The 19,797-nt window shown below is 36.3% G+C and overlaps 1 protein-coding gene across 7 annotated transcripts in view; it reads left to right on the top strand.

Moving 5' to 3' along the window:
• The window catches only part of MYO9A (myosin IXA), a 257,885-nt gene that overhangs the window by 212,992 nt on the left and 25,096 nt on the right, over positions 1–19,797 (top strand). For all 7 annotated transcript variants that reach the window (XM_053594283.1, XM_053594282.1, XM_053594281.1 and 4 more), the window contains 2 exons: positions 6,216–6,327; positions 8,543–8,604. In XM_053594283.1, the coding sequence (XP_053450258.1) occupies positions 6,216–6,327; positions 8,543–8,604 (174 nt within the window). The remainder of the gene's footprint in view (positions 1–6,215; positions 6,328–8,542; positions 8,605–19,797) is intronic.

Here is a 19,797-nt window from a genome sequence, read left to right as displayed (position 1 = left end):
ATTCTGTAGAAGTTCCTCCCAAGGTTCTTGTCACCTGATTATTGTAATCTAATTATTGCTTTTTGTGAAGGGGACTTTTGCAAATGGAATTAAGATTGCTAATCACATAGGCCCTTCAAAGCTTAAGAAGGCAGAAGAGTCAGTCAGAGATGAGAGGGAAGAAGAGAGGGAGGTAGAAGAGATGTCAGAGAAATTCAAAGCACAAGAATAACTCAGTCCAGTGTTGCTGGCTTTGAAGATGGAGAAAAGGGAACATTGAGCAGGAAGTGTAAGGGGCCTTTAGAAGCTGAGAATTACCACAGACAAATCTGCAGGAAAATGGTACCTCAGTCCTACAACCATTTGGAACTAAAATCTACCCAAATACCTGATTTTAGCCTGATGAAACCTGTGTCAGACTTCTGGCTTTCTGAACTATCAGATAAGAAGTGGGTATTGTTTTAAGCCACTAAGTTTAGGAAACTATTACAATAGAAATCTGTTTCATAACTGGCTAATGTTCCTTGCTAGACCACTGGGTTGCTTCTAGTCTTCTATTATTACCAACAGTAGCACAATGAATAACCTTAGGTATATGTGTGCATGATTAATTCCTGGAATTGGAATTACTGAATCATAGGGAAATGAATTTGTTATTTTGATGATAATGCCTCATTTTCCTATAAGAGAGGTAGTCTCATTTTTTATATTCAACTATAATATATGAAAGTGTCTGATAATGATATCAGAGTGGGTTGTTTAAATATATACTTTTGTCAGTCTGTTAGATGAAGAATGCTGTATTTCCATGAAGTTTTAATACACTTTTCTCTCATCAGTGGGATTGAATATCTCTTCTTATGCTAAAGTAACATTTGCATTTTTTCCTATAGCCTGTGTGTCTATGTTCTTTATCCATTTTTTTCTATTGATTTTGCTCTTTTCCTTCTTAATTTGTAGGAGATGAGGTCTTAGTCTGGCTCAGGCTGGTCTCGAACTTCTGAGATTAGGCAATCGACCTGCCTTAGGCTCCCAGAGTGCTAGGATTGCAGGCGTGAACCACCATGTCTGGTCTGAATATTTTTATTTTTATGAAATTAACTTCACCAATCCTTCCTTTCTTAGCTTTTGGATTTTGAGTCATAGTTAGACTTCCATACTTCAACGTTATAAAAGAGTTATTTTTTTTTCTTCTAACAATTTAATGGTCACATTCTTTATGTTTAAATTCTGATCTTTATGGAGTTATTCTGCTGTACAGTGTGAGTTATGAGTCTTATTTTGCCTCTGATCATCCAACACATTTATTTTAAAGTCCATCATCTTCAACATTGAGATGTCACTCTTTTACATTCTAAATTTCTCTTTATGCTTAGGCTTTTATACTATGCCATTGGCTGATCTAACTGAGGCAATTTCAACTATTTTAATTATTGAGCTTTTATTATGTTTAATAATTTGACAAGGCTAAGCACTCTCTAATTATTCTCCTATATTATAAATATTCTGGTTATTCTTAGTTATTTTCCATATGAAAATAACTTGGCCTCCCAGAGTGCAAAGGTTACAGGCGTGAGCCACCATACCCAGTGTGAAGTCACATCTTAAAATTACTGTAGAATGTCCATAGTTGTTCACCTCCTACATTGATTACCTCCTCAAGATGACTTAATTTTTATAGACTGAACATGCACCACAGTACAGTAGGTCTAGTTCTTCATATTGAAGACCTGCATATTCTGACCAGTATGTTATAGTCTCTTATGTGGTGAGCTTACAGAGGTTCTACTTTACTCTATATTAATGAAATGGAAAGGATCTAATAGCTACATATGATGATCTCAAAAAATTGCACAATTGAATTGCAAGCTGGTCTAGCCTTTTTAAAAATTTAACCACTTTTTTAAAGTATGCCATTTAGTGTTTTAGTATATTCACTTATGTTGAGCAACCATCACTACTAGTTCCATAACATTCCATCCCCCAAATAAACTCCATACCTTTTAAGCAGTCATTCCCCATTCTCTTCCTCTCTAGCCTCCGACAACCGCTAATCTACTTTCTGTCCCTATGGATTTACATACTCTGGACATTCATGTTTGTAAAAAATCATATATGTGGCCTTTTGTGTCTGCCTTCTTTTACTTAGCCTGATGTTTTCAAAGTTTATCCAAGTAGCATGTATTAGTATTTCTGTATAACTGTATAATATTCCATTTGTAAAACTGTATAATACGTTCCTTTGTATAACTGTATAATTTTCCATTGTATGGATCTACCATGTTTTATATATCCATTTATCGGGTGAAGGATGTTTGAGTTTTTTTTTTTTTTTTTTTTTTTGAGACAGAGTCTCACTATGTCGCCCTATGTAGAGTGCTGTGGCGTTACTGCTCATAGCAACCTCTAACTCCTGGGCTCAAGTGATTCTCTTGCCTCAGCCTCCCAAGTAGCTGGGACTACAGGTGCCCGCCACAATGCCCGGCTGTTTTTTGTTAGAGTTGTCATTGTTAGTTAGTTGGCCCCAGCTGGGTTTGAACCCACCAACTTTTGTGTATGTAGCTGGCGCTATAACCACTGTGCTATAGGCGCCAAGCCTGTTTTCATTTTTCATCTATTAAAAGTAATGCTACTGTGAACATTTGCACACAAGGTTTTGTGGCAGCATATTCACATGGAATATCATTTATACTTAAATTACTCATTCAAACTTTGGAATTTGGCAGAAATTTTCTGGAAATGAATAAAGTAGCCTTGTCACTTCAAGGAAAACAATTGACAATATTTGTTACTAGTGGTAAATTTTGAGTATTCAAAAAAATTCAAATTTTGGAAAACCTGTATCTGCCCTAGTCCACATAGTGTATTCTGTAAAGTTTTCTAATGATGTAAGTGATAATATTAAGGAATGCAACTTTCTGATGATGCATAATGAAATATGTCAACATTTGGAAGAGCTGTACAACTCATTGAATCAGTATTTTCCAAATGATCCATGTGTAATACCATAAAATCATGTATAAGTAAAATGTCCACTCAAATTACAAAATATACCAATGGGTATTATAATTCAGCCTTATAGAGGTGAATTTGCTTACCATAAAATTTATCCCTTTTAAGTATACCCTTCAGTGATTTTAGTTAATTCATATAGTTTTCCATCCAATTTTAGAACATTTGTATTCACCCAAAAGAATTTTTTGTGCCAGTTTAAGTCACTGACCTATAGTGACCACAGGCACTGCTACTGTACTTTCTGTTTCTGTGAGTTTCTCTTTCCATTTAAGTAAATGGAATCATACAGTATGTGGGGTTTGCCTACAGCCTTTTAGCATGTTTTTGAGGTTCATCCATGTCATTATGTTTGTTTTTTTGTTTGTTTGTTTGTTTTTTGTAGAGACAGAGTCTCACCTTATCGCCCTTGGTAGAGTGCTGTGGCGTCACACAGCTCACAGCAACCTCCAAATCCTTGGGCTTAGGTGATTCTCCTGTCTCCGCCTCCCAAGTAGCTGAGACTACAGGCGCCCACACAACGCCCAGCTATTTTTTTTTGTTGTTGTTGCAGTTTGGCCGGGGCTGGGCTTGAACCCGCCACCCTCGGCATATGGGGCCGGCGCCCTACTCACTGAGCCACAGGCGCCGCCCGTCATTATGTTTTTTAATTATTCAGTCTTTTTTGTGCTGAATAGAATTCCATTGCATAGAATGGGTATACATGTATCACATTTTATTTATCCTTTTATCAACTGATAAAACATTTGAGTTGTTTTTTATTTGAACTACAGTGAATATGCTGCTGAGAACATTTGTGTACAGGTTTTTTTGTGGTCATAATGATTTCAGTTCTCTTGAGTATAAGCCTGAGAGTGGAATTTCTGTTTCATGTAGTAACTATATGTTTAAAATTTTTGGAAACTGTCAAACTTCTCTCCAAGTACCTTTACCATTTTATAACCCCAATGGCCAAGGTCTAATGGTTCCAGTCTATCCATATTCTTACCAATACCTACTATCTTTTTTGTTATAGCCATTTTAGTGGGTATGAAGTATTATCTCATTGTGGTTTTAATTTGCATTTTCTTGATAACTAAAAATATTGAACATCTTTCCCTGTACAAATGCCTTTGGTCATTTGTACTACTTCTTTGATGAGCTGTTTAGTATTTTGCCAATTTTTGATTTGGATTGTCTTATTAGTAGGTTGTAACATTTCTTTATATATTCCAGATAAAAGTCATTTATCATATATATGATTTACAAATATTTTCTCCAACTCTATGGCTTTTTTTCTTAATGACATCTTTGAAGGTTAAAATACATTTTGAAATTTGATGAAATTCATAACAATAGATTTTAATGTCACAGAGCATGAGGAGTTCATTGGTATACTTTTTCATATTTTAATAATTTTAAGTTATCATTTATGAAGATGTGGTGCATTATCACTGTCTGAATCAACTGTTAAAATATCCATCCATTAGCATCCTCAAAGAACTCAAAACAGACCTTCAATTTTATCATAAGCACATTTACACTAGATTGTTTATTGCAGCTCACTTTATAGTCACAAAGATGTGAAATCAACCCAAGTGCCCATCAACCAATGAATGGAGTAATAAACTGTGGTATATGTATAACATGGAATACTATTCAGCCATAAAGACGGAAACTTTACCTCTTTTGTATTAACCTGGGTAGAATTGGAGAAAATTCTCTTTAGTAAAGTTATCACAAGAATGGAAAAGCAAGTATGCAATGTATGTGATAATAATTTGAAGCTGTTAGATGAACTAATACATGCCCTCACTAGAGAAAAACTCAATTCAAGTTGGAGGAAAGAGGGAGGGAGATTGTTGTGTTCTCACCTAATGGGTACAATGTAAGTCTGTTTGGCACACCTGATGAGTGAGGGGCACAACTACAACAGGGACCTTACCTAACAAATGCAAACCCTCATTTATACCCTCATTAATCTGAAAAAAAAAATTTCTCCATTAGATGGTTTCACATCAGTGTGAAGCTGTATTTTTTTAGTTGTATTTTAGCTGTATTTTTAGCTGTATTTTAAGCTAAACTGTGTACTACAGCAGATTGAATGCAGAAATAGATGTAAAAATTTAGATATCTTTTATTAATGCAGACATTCAAGAGATTTATAAAAATGTAAAATGATAATCCTTTGCCACTAATTTTTTGTGAATGTATAAATACATTGTTAATTTTCAGTAAAATAATGAATAAATGCTTAAAATGTTTTTAGTTTCAGTTTTTTTTAAATGCCAGAGTGATAATTTATTTTATTGCACATAAATTATATCTACATAATGATTACTATCTGGATAAACAATAAATAGAAAATGATATGTTCAAAGCCATAATAGAAGTATATAATAGGGTCTGGAGAAACTCACTATCTGTTTTGCCACAAAAAAAAGTATAGAAATTGAACAAAATGCTTCTAGGAATTTAATATTTGAGAAGATGACATTGTGCATATCAATGATGAAAAGATAAATTATTTAATAACAATAAAATAGCTATCCCTTTTTAAATTCTCACAGTGTACAAGGTATCGTTTTAAGTGTTCTCAATGTATTAAAATATTTTATGCAAGGAAATCGATAAGACATATATTATCGATAATATCTCTACTTTATACATAGGGTAATTGAAGCACAGAAATGTTAAGTCACTTGCCAAACATCTCACATGAAATCATAAAAATACTTAAAATGAAAAAAATGAAAAAAATGTTAAAATATCTGAAAGGAAAACATATATCTTTATGGAAAAAGAAAGGAAAGAAAGGAAAACATATATATCTTTTTAGTTTCAGTTTTTAATACTGTAAGTATCAATAGGTATGCTCATGTAAATAGAAGTTCCTTGAGATAATCAGTAATTTTCAGTAGTGTAAAGATTCTTAAGGTTAAAAAGCAACGTATTTTAGAACTACTGCTTTTCCTTTAACATGCTAACTTAGAGTCATATAAGACAGCCACTATGCGTAGGCTGAATTGCTTTCTGTTTTTCATATAATTTGGTCATGTTTATTTGGAATGTTAGTTTTTGAAAGTAGGGACAATATATTTCATTTTTATTCTGTTTCTCAAAAGATCATAATAAGGGTCCAGTGAAGACTTAACAAGGGATTGAAGACGTTTCCGTTGGCTTACCATGTTAGAGCAGTATTTCCTGTGTTGGCTTTAATATAAGCAGCTAATTTTTTCATTCAGGTGGAAGAGCACAATGGTCACATCTTTAAGGCCACCCAGTATAGCATCCCTACGTACTGTGAATACTGCTCTTCTTTGATATGGATAATGGACCGAGCCTCTGTTTGCAAATGTAAGTATGAGAAATTTTTTAAACCACTTGACATTTCTATTTCCTTGAATTTTCTTTTACCTTCTTTAGCATAAAGGAGTAACTCATTGCCTAATTTTTTAGCCCCATCACTCACTATAGTCCCTTCATGTATTCTTTGTATCCAAACCAGATATTTTGTTATTACTTGGTCAACAATTACAATTACTTGTAATTGTTACAACAATAACAATTACTTTTGTTATTACTGACAACCTTGTACTTGCAGTTCAGTCTGAAATGCTCTTCTCTCAGATTTTAGTCTGACTTCATATTTCAGTTAATGTCTACACTCACATGTCAGCTCCTCAGAGAGCTCTTTCCTAATTCTTTTAAAATGCCACCCTGCTCGCAAATTCTCTATCTTTTTACTCAAATTTAAGTTTTTATACCACTTATCACCACCAGTCAAAATATAGTAAGTATTCATTTTTCTTATTTTTCATCTGTTCCTCTTTATAAGCTCTATGTGTATAATGTCAGGAAACTTAACTATCTCTTCTGTATCACCAGTGCCTAGAACAATTCTAGCACATAGTTTTAGTAAATATTTGGTAGATGATTGTATGGATGAATGAACAGATTTTTACATTATAGGCAAAACACTACTTTTTCAACTACAATCTTTTCAACATAATATAAATATCTTAAAATGTGAGTAGAGACTCTTTTTAGATCAACTTGGTTCTGTCTTATAGTGGACCTTTACAGCTTCTGCTTCCTTCATTTTATGCATCTACTCTGGCACTGTCAGAAAATCTGTAAAGCTTTGCTTTTTACTAGTGAGCCAGAACTGAATAAAGGAAATATTAGGAAGGAAGAACTGGTTCCAGTGTGATAACAAGAAAAACAGTCATGTTCAGAATATATAGTGGATATATCCACCTGTTCCATGTTTTAAAAGCAGTTTCCTATTGTTTAGTTATCAATAATCTGAAAAATTACCGCAGGAGTGAAAAGGGGAAATACCACAGGAGTGAAAAGGGGAAATACCACAGGAGTGAAAAGGGGAAATACTTTGTAATGTGCTTGACTGCTTAATGTTAGTCTGATCCTTATATGTTTAATTTTTGCTGTGACTTGAAGCTGAAAGTTTAAAGAATTTGCTTTTTTATGACTGTAGTGGACTTGGTTTGATTTGCTCTCTTGATAGAATTAACTAATTTTCTTTGTTACCATTCTGAGCTTCACCTATAGAATGATATGGGCTCCCCTACTTGCTCTTGGCCTTGAAATCCCCACAAGTTATACTTAGAATATCTATTTTGCAATTTTTGGCCAGGGCTGGGTTTGAACCCACCATGTCTGGCATATGGGGCCGGCACCCTACTCCTTTGAGCCATAGGCGCCGTCCCTATACTTAGAATATCAAGAAAGAACCTGTGTAGCCATCTGTCTTCTCAGTACCTTCTTAGTGTACCTGTACCTTACAGTCATCTGTCTGCTCAGTACCTTCTTCTTAATGTACCTTTTCCTGCTCACCAGCTACCCAGCCACCCTATTTTCTACACTCAGATAAATTAATTTTGCTCTGAACTTTTCCTTTGTCTCATCTTCCAATCACAACTGATAGTCTTTATGTTCTGGTTCCTTTGAGGCCTATCCTGGACCTTTAGAGATAATAAATAGGACCTTTCTTACATCTTCATATGCTACCCAATTTGTTTTCATTTCAGAAACGATCTTTGACAGTGGTGCCTCCCTTATCCATAGAAATGATTCTTGATAGTTATTTCTGACACTCACAGTGGTACTCAACCTTCCTAATGCCACAACCTTTTAATACAGTTCCTGTGGGTCAAGACCCACAGGTTGAGAACCGCTGCTTTAGTAGGTTGTAGAGCATATACCTGGGGAACATGAACACTAATTTTTGATTCAAACCACAAATATAAATATCCTGCTGTGATTTGGAGGGGGATGGTATAGGGACAGGACAGGGAATCTTGAAAATAAAAATCTTTTTCATTAACAGTTGCTAAAAATTTTAGGTATGTATTTCAACTTCTTTATCCCCAGTAGAATAGGTTAAAATCTTTTATAGTGAGAACATAGTACTCTGTGTGTGTGTGTGGTATTTTAGCAATCTGAGATTTAAAGAAAAAACTTAGGTCTAAAATAAAATTGCAAACTTGATAAATTCCTACCATTGATGTGTAGACTTGTAAAAATGCTGTATTCTGAACCTGTTTTTCAGTATGCAAGTATGCTTGCCACAAGAAATGCTGTCTGAAAACCACAGCCAAGTGCTCTAAAAAGGTAAGAAGTCATGACCCAGCAGTAATAGATAACAGATCTGTTGGTTTTTTTATGCTTATGGAATGAAATCAACGCCTCTTGGATGTTTTATATGTAGTAGTGGTTTTCAAACTTTTTGACCAAAAGTAATAGTAAGAAATACATTTTATATTATGTTCCATATACATATAGGGGGATGTGTGTACGTAATTGAACTGATAGTAGCTCACATAAAGTAATGATATTATTTTAATTTCATAAGCCACAACTTATAAAAGTATTACTTCTAAAAGTTTGCCACTTCCTACCCGGTTGTTGTAGCAGGTGCCTGTAGTCCCAGCTACTTGGGAGGCTGAGCCAAGGGAATCACTTGAGTCCAAGAGTTTGAGGTTGCTGTAAGCTGTGATCCCACAGCAGTCTACCCAGGGCCCAGAGTGAGACTGTATCTCAAAAAAAAGAATTTCAGTAATTAGTCATGCAATAAATGTTTTGGTTTTTAAAAAATTTTTTAAATTTAAAAAGAAAACTATTTGCCACTTCCTTAAACACTCTTAAGTCTTCCTAGGAATTATCCTTAATGTGGGAGGGGACTATAATTAAAGATGAACAAATTTAAACATGAACAACAAAGTTCATCAGTATAGTTGGGATTTTATATTTTTTAATTTGAGTACACAGAGTTCTAATAGTTACTGAACATGTACTCTTTGATAACTGAAGCAATCTTTTTTTAATAATTTCTGCTTTTGTTGATAATCACAATATTTTCTTATTAATCACATGCTAACGATTGTTACACTATACAAATCTGAACTATGATATAAATATGTGTGCATGTATTTGTAAATCATGTACAGAATTTTCATTTGTTTCAAATTAAGACAAATCATGGCAAAATATAGAAAGGAATTTGATCAGGATTTAAAGTATCATAAAGTCGAATGAGACCTTTGTTTCCAGCTAAGAGGGAGTAAGCAGACCAATCCCAAAAAAAAGTCTGTTGGCAAGCATTAGGAAGCCTCCTAGGCAAATTGCACTTTTGGGGACCAGATCCTAAAGAAAAGTAAACGCAGAGTAGTGGATGAATCTATATGTGTGAGATACCTTTCTCCTAGTAAGAATTTTTCAATTTCTAATAGAAGACAAGAAACCAATATTTAGGGCAAAGGACCACCTTAAGAGAGAAGCCAGAAGAGCTTTTAGTGATGATTCAGTCATTTAAAGGAGTGAGCCTGAAACTTAGAGATTTTTCCCTCAAGGCATTTTAAAATTCTTAAGCTTATAGGGCAAGAAGCTAAGAAGGTAATCAGAAAAACCTATTCTAGTTTTCTGCAATTTCACAATGCTAAGGAAAGAAATATTGGAATTGTAGTATCCAGCATCACAGAGAAGGACCCTAATCAATACCCAGACTCTCAGTGAGACCTCTGAAGAATTGTACCCTAGAATAGGGGTAAACCACTGACAGATCCAGCATAACAAAAGCAGCAAACCAGCTTTGAAAGCAGTCCTTGATTGGTTTAGATGATCTTTTCCTTATTCTAATAAGCCACCCAGGAGAGACAGTACAGTGAAACCTCTCTAAACTAGACCCTTTACAATTTTTTCATATAAATATCAAAGAAATGAGATAAAGGGAAAAATAAATAGGCAATATCAATAGACTCATAGACAACCCAGCTACATGGTTAAAAAAAATTACTATGTATAAATACTATTTAAATTCAAATTTAGAGAAGTTTACCATAGAACTTATAGTTGGCCCTTTATATCTGTGGTTTCCATATCTGTGGATTCAACCAACTGCATGTTGAAAATATTTGGGGGAAAAATATTCCTCAAACCTCCTAAAAGCAAAGCTTAAATGTGTCCCTCACCAAGTACTGCACTGAATCTATAGACAAATGGAGTGATGTTTAGGCATTCATTATATCAGGAATTATAAGTAACCTAAGGATTATTTGAAGTACATGGGAGGAAGTGTGCAGATTATATGCAGATTTTTACCATTTTATAAGGGACTTGAGCATCTATCGATTTAGGTATCCAGGAAGGATACTAAAACCAATTTCCCACAGATTCCAAGGGACAACTGTACATATATGCCTGTATATTTTAAAAGAATTAAATGGGAATTCTAGAAATTAAAAAAATGCATTTGAAATTATAAATCCAAAGAATAGGTTTAACAGTCGTAGGAGAAAAAGAGAGTGGTTGGCAGAAGAGAAGACTGGTGAACTGAAAGATAGGTCCGTTGAAATTTCTTGGTATGGACAGCAAAAAGAATAAGGAAATACAGAAATAAACATGAGAGATGGTAGAGTCCAGGAGAAGAGGAAAGATAAGGGAAAAGCATCGTATTAAGAAATAATGGCCAATACATCAAGTCACAGGTTCATGAAGTGCTTTTAAAACTAAAGTAGAGGGTGGCACCTATGGCTTAGTGAGTAGGGTGCCGGTCCCATATACCAAGGGTGGTAGGTTCGAACTCGGCCCCAACCAAAACAGCAACTACAACAATAAAACTAAAGTAGAACAAATGCAAAGAAAAGAAAAAGGGAAACTTCTTAAAAGCAACCAGAAAGGAAAAAATAAACATTGCCTAAAGTTGCAATGAAAAGACTGACAGATGACTTCTGAACAGAAATTATGGAAGCCAAGAAACAGTGGTTTGGCATCTTATAAATATTATAGGAAAAGAAGGCAAATGAAGAATTCTGTACCCAGTGAAAATACCCTTCCAAAGTAATTCACAAAGGTGTTGTGAAGACATTTTCAGACAAACAAAATGTCAGAATTTGCTATCAGCAGGCTTGTACTAAAAGTTTAATATAAACACTAATGAGGTTTTCTGGGCAGAAGGAAAATGGTCTCAGTTGGAAACAAATGCAGGAAGGAATGAAGAACAATGGAAAGAGTAAAAATATGTATAAATATAAATGTATATTGACTGAAAACATAAGTATAATGTCTTTTGGGGCTTAAAGCATATATAGAATTAAAGTGTATGACACCAGCAACAGAAAAAATAGTTGGTTAGGTAGAGTCATAATATTCTAAGGTCTATTTGTATCATCTGGGAAGCGGTAAAAATGCTAAAAATACAGAAGTTGCCCAAAAATATATGTACATTTTAAGAAAGCAAAAACCTATTAAATTTTGATATTTAATATACACCAATAATGAAAGATGTATATAGGTCATGTTTGACTTCTGCAATTACAAGAGGTACTCAAAATGGTTACTTTCAGCATCCAGACACTTCTGATTATGGCAAACAACTGCTTGAGCAATGTTGACCAAAGTATCCACTTGTATCACTGTACATCCTTTAAGATCCCCATAGGTAGAAGTCAAAGGGTATTAAGTCAGGAGAATGTGTGAGACACTTAACTACACCTCTTTGTTTTATCCATTGTCCTGGCAAATTCTCATTGAGCTAAGCTGTCACCTCTCAGTGCGTGTAATAATCTTGGGATGAAAACTTTCTGGTGTGCTATTTTAAGAACGCATTGTATGCTTGTTCTGCTAACTCTTGCCTCACGTGCACATTGTTTGGTAGACTTCGGTGGTGGGTGTGTGACCAGCAGCCGGACTTGTTGCTGTGCGAGGGGTCAGGTCTTCCCTTGTAGACATCACACAGTACCATATGTCTCAGACTTATCCTTAATGCGTGCAGTTGTTAGGCATGTTGAAGGTTCTGTTGCATACTCACACCTCCATTGTTGTTGTACTTCCACAGCATTCTCCAATTTTGAATACCACTTCAAAATGGTCTTGTGTTCCTTGAATGACAACCATTGCTTCTTCCATTTTCTTTAACTATCCTGCCTGCTACATAGTGATGCCAGCATTCATTTGAGTAACACTATTTGAGCAAACACCATACTACACATTGCTACTATAATTCAATTCAACTTTAAAAAGTAATACATAGATAATAAAAAATCATTTTATCATAAAGACATTTGCACTAGAATGTTGATCGCAGCTCAGTTTACCAAGATGTAGAAACAACCTAAATGCCCATCAACTCAGGAATGAATTAACAAGCTGTGGCATATGTATGCCATGGAATATTATTTAGCTGTAAGAAAAGATGATGGCTTTACATCTTTTAACCTGGATGGAGATGAAACACATTCTTCTTGGTAAAGTATCACAAAACTGGAAAAGCAAGTATCTAATGTACTCAATTTTATTATGAAGCCAATAGATGATCTAACATACTCCCACATAGGAGAAAAACTTAATTATGTTCAAGTTGGAGGGAAGGTCAGCAGAGGGGGTGATTGGTGTGCTCCCACTTAAAAGGCACAAGATAATGGTATATGTCATACCTTTTGGCTGTGGAACACAACTACAGAAGGGACTCTACCTAAAAAGTTCAAAAATTGTGACCTGGTTGTTTATACCCTCACAATAACCTGAAGTAATAAAATAAAATAATAAAAAAGTATACAGTTTTTGGCATCCCCAGTATATTAGACTCAAATGTGTTAACAGATGTCATTTCTAAAGTAACCACTAGAAAAGTAATAAAAGACTGTATAACTTAAAAACTAATAAAGATAGTAAAGAGGAAAAACAAAAAAAATTGATTATTGCGAAAGAGGCAAGAAATAAGAGAAAAGGAAACATTAAATGGGTTAGAAAAAAATAGATTGATAACAAATCCAAATATGCTGGTGATTTCATTAAATATTAACCTTTTGACTGTGAACAACCCCTGTAGGCATTCAAACAGGAAGTCCCTTTGGTGTGAACAGTACCTTCAGGTGTTCAATACAAGATGTTCCTTTGGTGGCAAGGACACCCGTAGGCATGTTTTGTTTCTGAGCACTCTGCAGGGGTTAAAAGGGTAAATACTCCAAATAAAGTTAAAATCAATGAGAAAATATCAGGGATATGCTGTTTACAGGAGACATACTTAAATACAAAAATCTAGAAAGGTTGAAAGCAAAAGAATAGAAATAGTAGCATACAAAAATTAATCAATAGAAAGGTGTCTATGATAGACTAATATTAAAGTGTGCACTGTGGCAAGAAGCATTACTTCAGATAAAATGGCTCATAATGATCACAGGGTGAACCAGGGAGATATAAAAATTCTAGCTTTATAAGCCTCTAATATGGGCGGTGCCTGTCGCTCAGTGAGTAGGGCGCCAGCCCCATATACCAAGGGTGTCAGGTTCAAACCCAGCCCTGGCCAAACTGCAACAAAAAAATAGCTGAGCTGGAGGTTGCTGTGAGCTGTGACGCTACGGCACTCTGCTGAGGGCGACAAAGTGAGATTCTGTCTCTAAAAAATAAATAAATAAAAATAAGCCTCTAATATTACAACTTCATAATTCCATCGTTTTTGTACTACCACAACATTCTCGAATTTTAAATACCACTTCAAAATGGTCTTGTATTCCTTGAATGACAAGTGAAAATCATAGGTGGTTTTCATTACCTGGTAATAAAAATTCAGTAAAGATGCAAATGATAGGAAAAATTTGATGCAATTGGCATATATCAAACCTTGCATCCTTCAACTGCTGAATACACATTGTTGTCCACTACACATAAAATGTATAATAATGTGTGATCATATGGTGGGCCATAAAGCAGATGCTTACAGATTTCAAAGGATTGAAACTTTGAGAATATTTTCTTTGATCACAGTGGAATAAACTGTACATCAACTAAAAGACTGGATGATTCTCAAATGTTTGGAAATTAAGCAATGTATTTCTAAATAGCAAAAGTTATAAAGTTGTGTAAGAGGAAAATTTACAACATTTGAGTATATATTAGAACAGGAGCATGGTTGGAAATTATTTAAACTTTCATCTCAATAAGTTAGGGTAAAAAAATCTAAAGATCCAGCAAATTAAACCCAAAGAAAGTAGAAAGAAGATAATAACAATAAAGAAATAAATGAAATCGAAAGCATTTGTAGACTAGAGGAAAATATACAAAGTCAAATTTTGACTCATGGAAAGACTAATAGAAATATATAAATCTTTAATTTTTGTATATGATAAGAAAGAGAAATCCAGTTTCATTTTTCTGCATATGGCTATCTAATTTTCCCAGCAACATTATTGAATAGGGTTTCCTTTCCCCGGTGTGTCTTCTTGTCCATTCTGCCAAAACTTGGCTGGTTGTAGGGTGCCATGTATGCACTTCAGGTGACGGGTATATTAAAAGCCCTGACTTTACCACTATACAGTTCCTTTATGTAACAAAAAGCACTTGTACCCCCTAAATCTATCAAAGTAAGGGGGAAAAAAAAAAACATGCAATATGAAAAGTGTCAGCTAACATTTAGATCATCAGTAAATAAACGTTTGAGTCAATAAAGAAGTCAAATGTCAAGGAAAAATCCCCAGAAAGTGTCAACATCAAGAAGAAATGTGTGATCATCTTCCTCCTACATGCCTTTGATGAAAACAGCAAGACACTAAGTTTATTGAAGGCTTTACCACCTCTTCAGCCTTAGGTACGTTGTCAAATAAGGAGTAGTGGGGTGAACTAGTGTGTCCTGGAGTTTGGTCAGCCCGTGAGGGCTCCCTCCGGGAGAATTCATCCCCTGCACCTGCCCCATCCAGTGCACTGGAGAAAGCAGTTCCTGCTTGGACTGACTGGGAGCTGCAGCCCCTCCCCTACCCTTTACAACAGGGAGAGCAGTTTGAGCAAAGAAGTGTGTGAACAGCCGTGTTTCACTGCCAAGCACCTACTTCAGGCTGAGGTCTCCACAGAGTCAGGGGCTAATACCTCTGCATGTGTGGGCTTGTGGTGAAATGGATGCACAACTTCGGAGCTCCTCACCAGCCAGCATTTCACACACTCTGCTGGCTTATATAAACAAACCAGTCCTGTTGACCCCAAACCCAAGAGGCCTGTTGGGGAACACTTGGGAAAAGTTTGAGAGCTGGACACAGGTAGCAAGGAAGCCCACATAGACATATCCCATGGGAGAAATGTGGTAGGATGCTGAGAAATGAGGATCTGGGAGCACACCATCCCTCCCTCAGGAGAACTGCAATACTGGAAAAGGATGTGGCATTCGGAGAGGAATAGCCTAGTCCCTGGTTCCATGGCAGCTAACCACTTCACATTCTGCTGCACTGGATGGATGGATGCCACAGTCCATCCCCCCACTCGTTACAACAGGGAAAGCAGTTTGAACTGAGAAGTTTGGGAGCAGCTGTTTATCTTGAGTGGGCACATGCTCTAGGCTGAGGTTCCCACAAATTGTGAGGCCCTTACCTCTCTCTTTGAGGTCTTGTATTAGACTAGAAGTTCACAATCTGGGAACTCCTCTCCCACTATGTTTTGTGAAGATGCACACTAGTAGGTCAGATACACAACTCAAAGAGAGGCTCCAGAGAGCTGGACTCAGGTGGTGAGGGGGCCCACATGGACTGAACTAACAGGAGTGTGCTGTGGGGGTCCAAGGAGTGGTGATTTGGAAGAGTGCCCACCCATCCCAAAGAAAAGCAGTGTTACTGGATAAGGATGGAAAGAACTCGGTCCTCGACCCTAGCACTTAAGCATTTAGACCTCTCACCCCCACAAACAACTCTACCAGTTTAGAGAGCTTACCCTGAACCTCCTACCTCAGTTCTACCAGGAACCGGAAAAGCACCTTCTGCCTTGTTCCTCCCCTACAGAGGTGGTGGAGGTTAGGCAACTTTTTGGGACTCAAGGGTCTCTCCTAAAGCCTGGGGCACTCAATTACTCTATCTGGGGGCCAGAGCCTACCACAGACACAAAATAACACCTCAGTAGCTGTTTTTTTTACACAGACATCAACCAGTGACAGGGAGAAGTATTGTTCATCATAGCATGTCTTCCAACCCAAGCAAACAGAGTGTGGCTGGTTAGTATTCAAAATAAGCTCAATCAGAAATGAAAGTGGAGATATCACAAGTGATGCCACAGAAACACAAAATATCATCTCTGAATACTGTAAAAATTGCTATGCACATAAACTCAAAAACATTGAGGAAATGGACAAATTCCTGGAAACACACAACCTCTCAAGGCTCAATCAGGAAAAAAAATCAAGCTCCTTAACAGTAACAAACAGGGAAATTGAAGTAGCAATTAAAAATCTTGTAACAAAAAAGTGCCCCAAATGGTTTCACAGTCAAATTTTATCAGACCTACAGAGAATTGGTGCTCACACTGCAGAAATTATTCATAACATCAAGAAAGAAGGAATCAAAAAAAAGGGGGGGGGGGGGGAAGGAATCCTTTCCAGTTCATTCCACAAAGCCAGTATCACCTTGATAACTAAGCCAGGAAATAACACAATGAAAAAGAAAATTATAGACCAATATTTCTTATGAACATATGTGCAGAAATCCTCAATAAAATTCTAGCAAACTGAATCCAGCAGCACATCAAAAAAATAAATCCACTGTGACCAGGTGGGTTTTATCCCAGGGATTCAGGGATAGTTCAAGATAGGTAAATCCATAAATGTGATATACCACATAAACAGAAGCAAAAACAAAGATCATATCATCTCAATAGATGCAGATAAGGCATCTGAATTCAACAAAATCCACCCTTTTTTGATAAAAACTGTTAACAAAATAGGCAGCATCATACTGAATGGGGAAAAATTGGGAGCATTTCTCCTTAGAACTAGAACAAGACAAGGGCCAGGCGGTGGCTCACGCCTTTAATCCCAGCACTGTGGGAGGCTCAGGAGGGAGAATTGCTTAAGCTCAGGAGTTCTAGACTTGCGTGAGTAAGAGTGAGACCCCAACTCCTAAAAAAAATGGAAAAACCCAGGTGGGTGCCACAGAGAGTGCCTTAATCCCAGCAGCTTCCAGAAGCTCAGGCAGTGGGACGCCCACAGCCCAAGTCTGAGGTTGCAGTGAGCTAAGATTCCATTAGTCTCTGCTCAGGGAATAGGGTGTGACTCTGTCTCAACAAAAAAAGAAAAAGAAAAAGAAGAGAAAAGCAGAGATATAAAAACAAGCAAGGAGGACGGCTCCTGTGGCTCAAGGAGTAGGGCGCCGGACCCATATGCCAGAGGTGGTGGGTTCAAACCCAGGCCCAGGCCAAAAACTGCAAAAAAAAAAAACAAGCAAGGAAATAAAAAAAAGAAGACAAGGAAGGATGTATGCTCATTTTTATCACTTCTGTTCAACACAGTGCTGGAAGTCCTTCCCAAAGCACTCAGGCAAGAGAAGAAAAAGGTATCCAAACAGGGAAAGAGGAGGTCAAACTATCACTCTTTCCTGATAAAATGATCTTATATCTAGATAATCCCTACAATGCTGCCAGGAAACTCCTGGAATTGATAAGTAAATTCAACGAAGTCTCAGATTACAAAATCAGTGCACATAAACCAGTGGTATACACTGATAGTCAAGCTGACGATCAAATCAGACTCAATACCTTTCACTATAGCTCCAAAGAAAATTAAAATCCAGGACTGTATTATGCAAGGAGGTGAAAGATCTGTACAAAGAACTATGAATCACTGAGGAAGGAATTTTCATATGATGTAAATAATTGGAAAAACATATCCTGCTCATGGATCAGCAGAATAAACTTAGTTAAAATGTTCTACACACCCAAAGTGATTTACAGATTCAGTGAAATACCCATCAAGATGCCAATGTCATTTTTACAGATCTAGAAAAAATCATTCTACTCTTTGTTTGGAACCAGAAAAAAAAGCCCAAATAGCCAAAGCATCCTTAATCAAAAGGATCAAATCTAGAGGCATCATTGTTCCAGACTTAAGCTATACTACAAGGCTCTAACCAAAATAGTATGGTAATGGCACAAGAATAAGGACATATGCCAGGTATGGTAGCTCACACCCATAATACTAGCACTCTGAGATGCCAACCTGGGAGTATTGCTTGAAGTCAGGTCTATTAAAAATAGAAAATTTATCCAGGTGTCATGGCACACACCTCTAGTCCTAGCTCCTCAGGAGGCTGAGGCAGGAGGATTGCTTGAGCCTAGGAGTTTGAGGTTGTGAGAGAGGCTGAGGGCATGGCACTCTTGTGTGGGTGACAGAGCGTGACTCTAAAAGAAAAAAACATACAGAGACATAGACCAATGGAGCAGTAAAGACAACACAAATATAAAACTATCCATCTGATCAGACAACAGTATACACTGGGTAAAAGAGTCTCTATTCAATAAATGGCATTGGGAAAATTAGATAGGCACATGTACAAGATTGAAACAGAATCCATGTCTCACCACTCACAAAAATTGGTTCACAGTGGTTAACTGACTTAAATCTAAGGCATGAAGCCATAAGAATTCTAGTAGAAAATGTTGGGAAAACTATTCTAGATGTTGGCTGTGAGGTCATATGAAAACACCATTGGCAGTCACAGCAACAACAAAAATGAGACCTGAAAAAAGCTTCTGCACAGCTAAGGAAACAAATCAACAGAACTGATAGACAACATACAGAATGGAAGAAAATGTTCATATTCTATATATCTGATAATTGGTGAATGACCAGAATATACCAAGAACTCAGCAAATCAGTAAGAAAAAATCAAACAGCCCCATTAAAAAGTGGGTAAAAGACATGAACAGAAGCTTCTCAAAAGATAAAACTAATGGATAATAACACATACAATAAAATGCTAAACATCACTAATTATCAGGGAAATGTATAGTAAAACTAAAGTGAGATATCACCTAACCCCAGTGAAAATGGCTTTTATCAAAAAGTTCTAAACAATAGGTGGTGGTGGGAATGTGGAGCAAAAGGAACACTTATACACTGTTGGCAGGACTGCAAACTAGTACAACCTCTATGGAAAAAGTATAGAGATTCCTCAAAGAACCAAAAGTATACTACCATTTGATCCAGCAAGCCCAAAGGATATTTACCCAAAGGAAAAAAAAAGTTTTTATCGAAAGACATGTGCACACAAATGTAAACCCAGCACAATTCGAAATCGCAAAGATGTGGAATCAGCCCTAGTGGATTAATAAAATGTGATATATGTATATCATGGCATACTACTCAACCATAAAAAAGTGAATTAATATGTTTCACAACAATCTGGGTGGAAATGGAGACCATGCTAAGTGAAGCAAGCATGCAAAAGAAACACCATATGTACTCACTATTAAATTGGAATTAATCAGGGTTACGGATGGAAGTAAAACTCAATAAATACCAAGTAGGTGGGAGTGAGGAGGAGGATGGGTCAAATCATGTCT

The sequence above is a fragment of the Nycticebus coucang genome, chromosome 6 (genome assembly GCF_027406575.1).
Source record: "Nycticebus coucang isolate mNycCou1 chromosome 6, mNycCou1.pri, whole genome shotgun sequence".
NCBI classification, from domain to species: Eukaryota; Metazoa; Chordata; class Mammalia; order Primates; family Lorisidae; genus Nycticebus; species Nycticebus coucang.
Note: the sequence above shows the minus strand (reverse complement) of the source record. Positions and strands in the feature narration are given on the sequence as shown.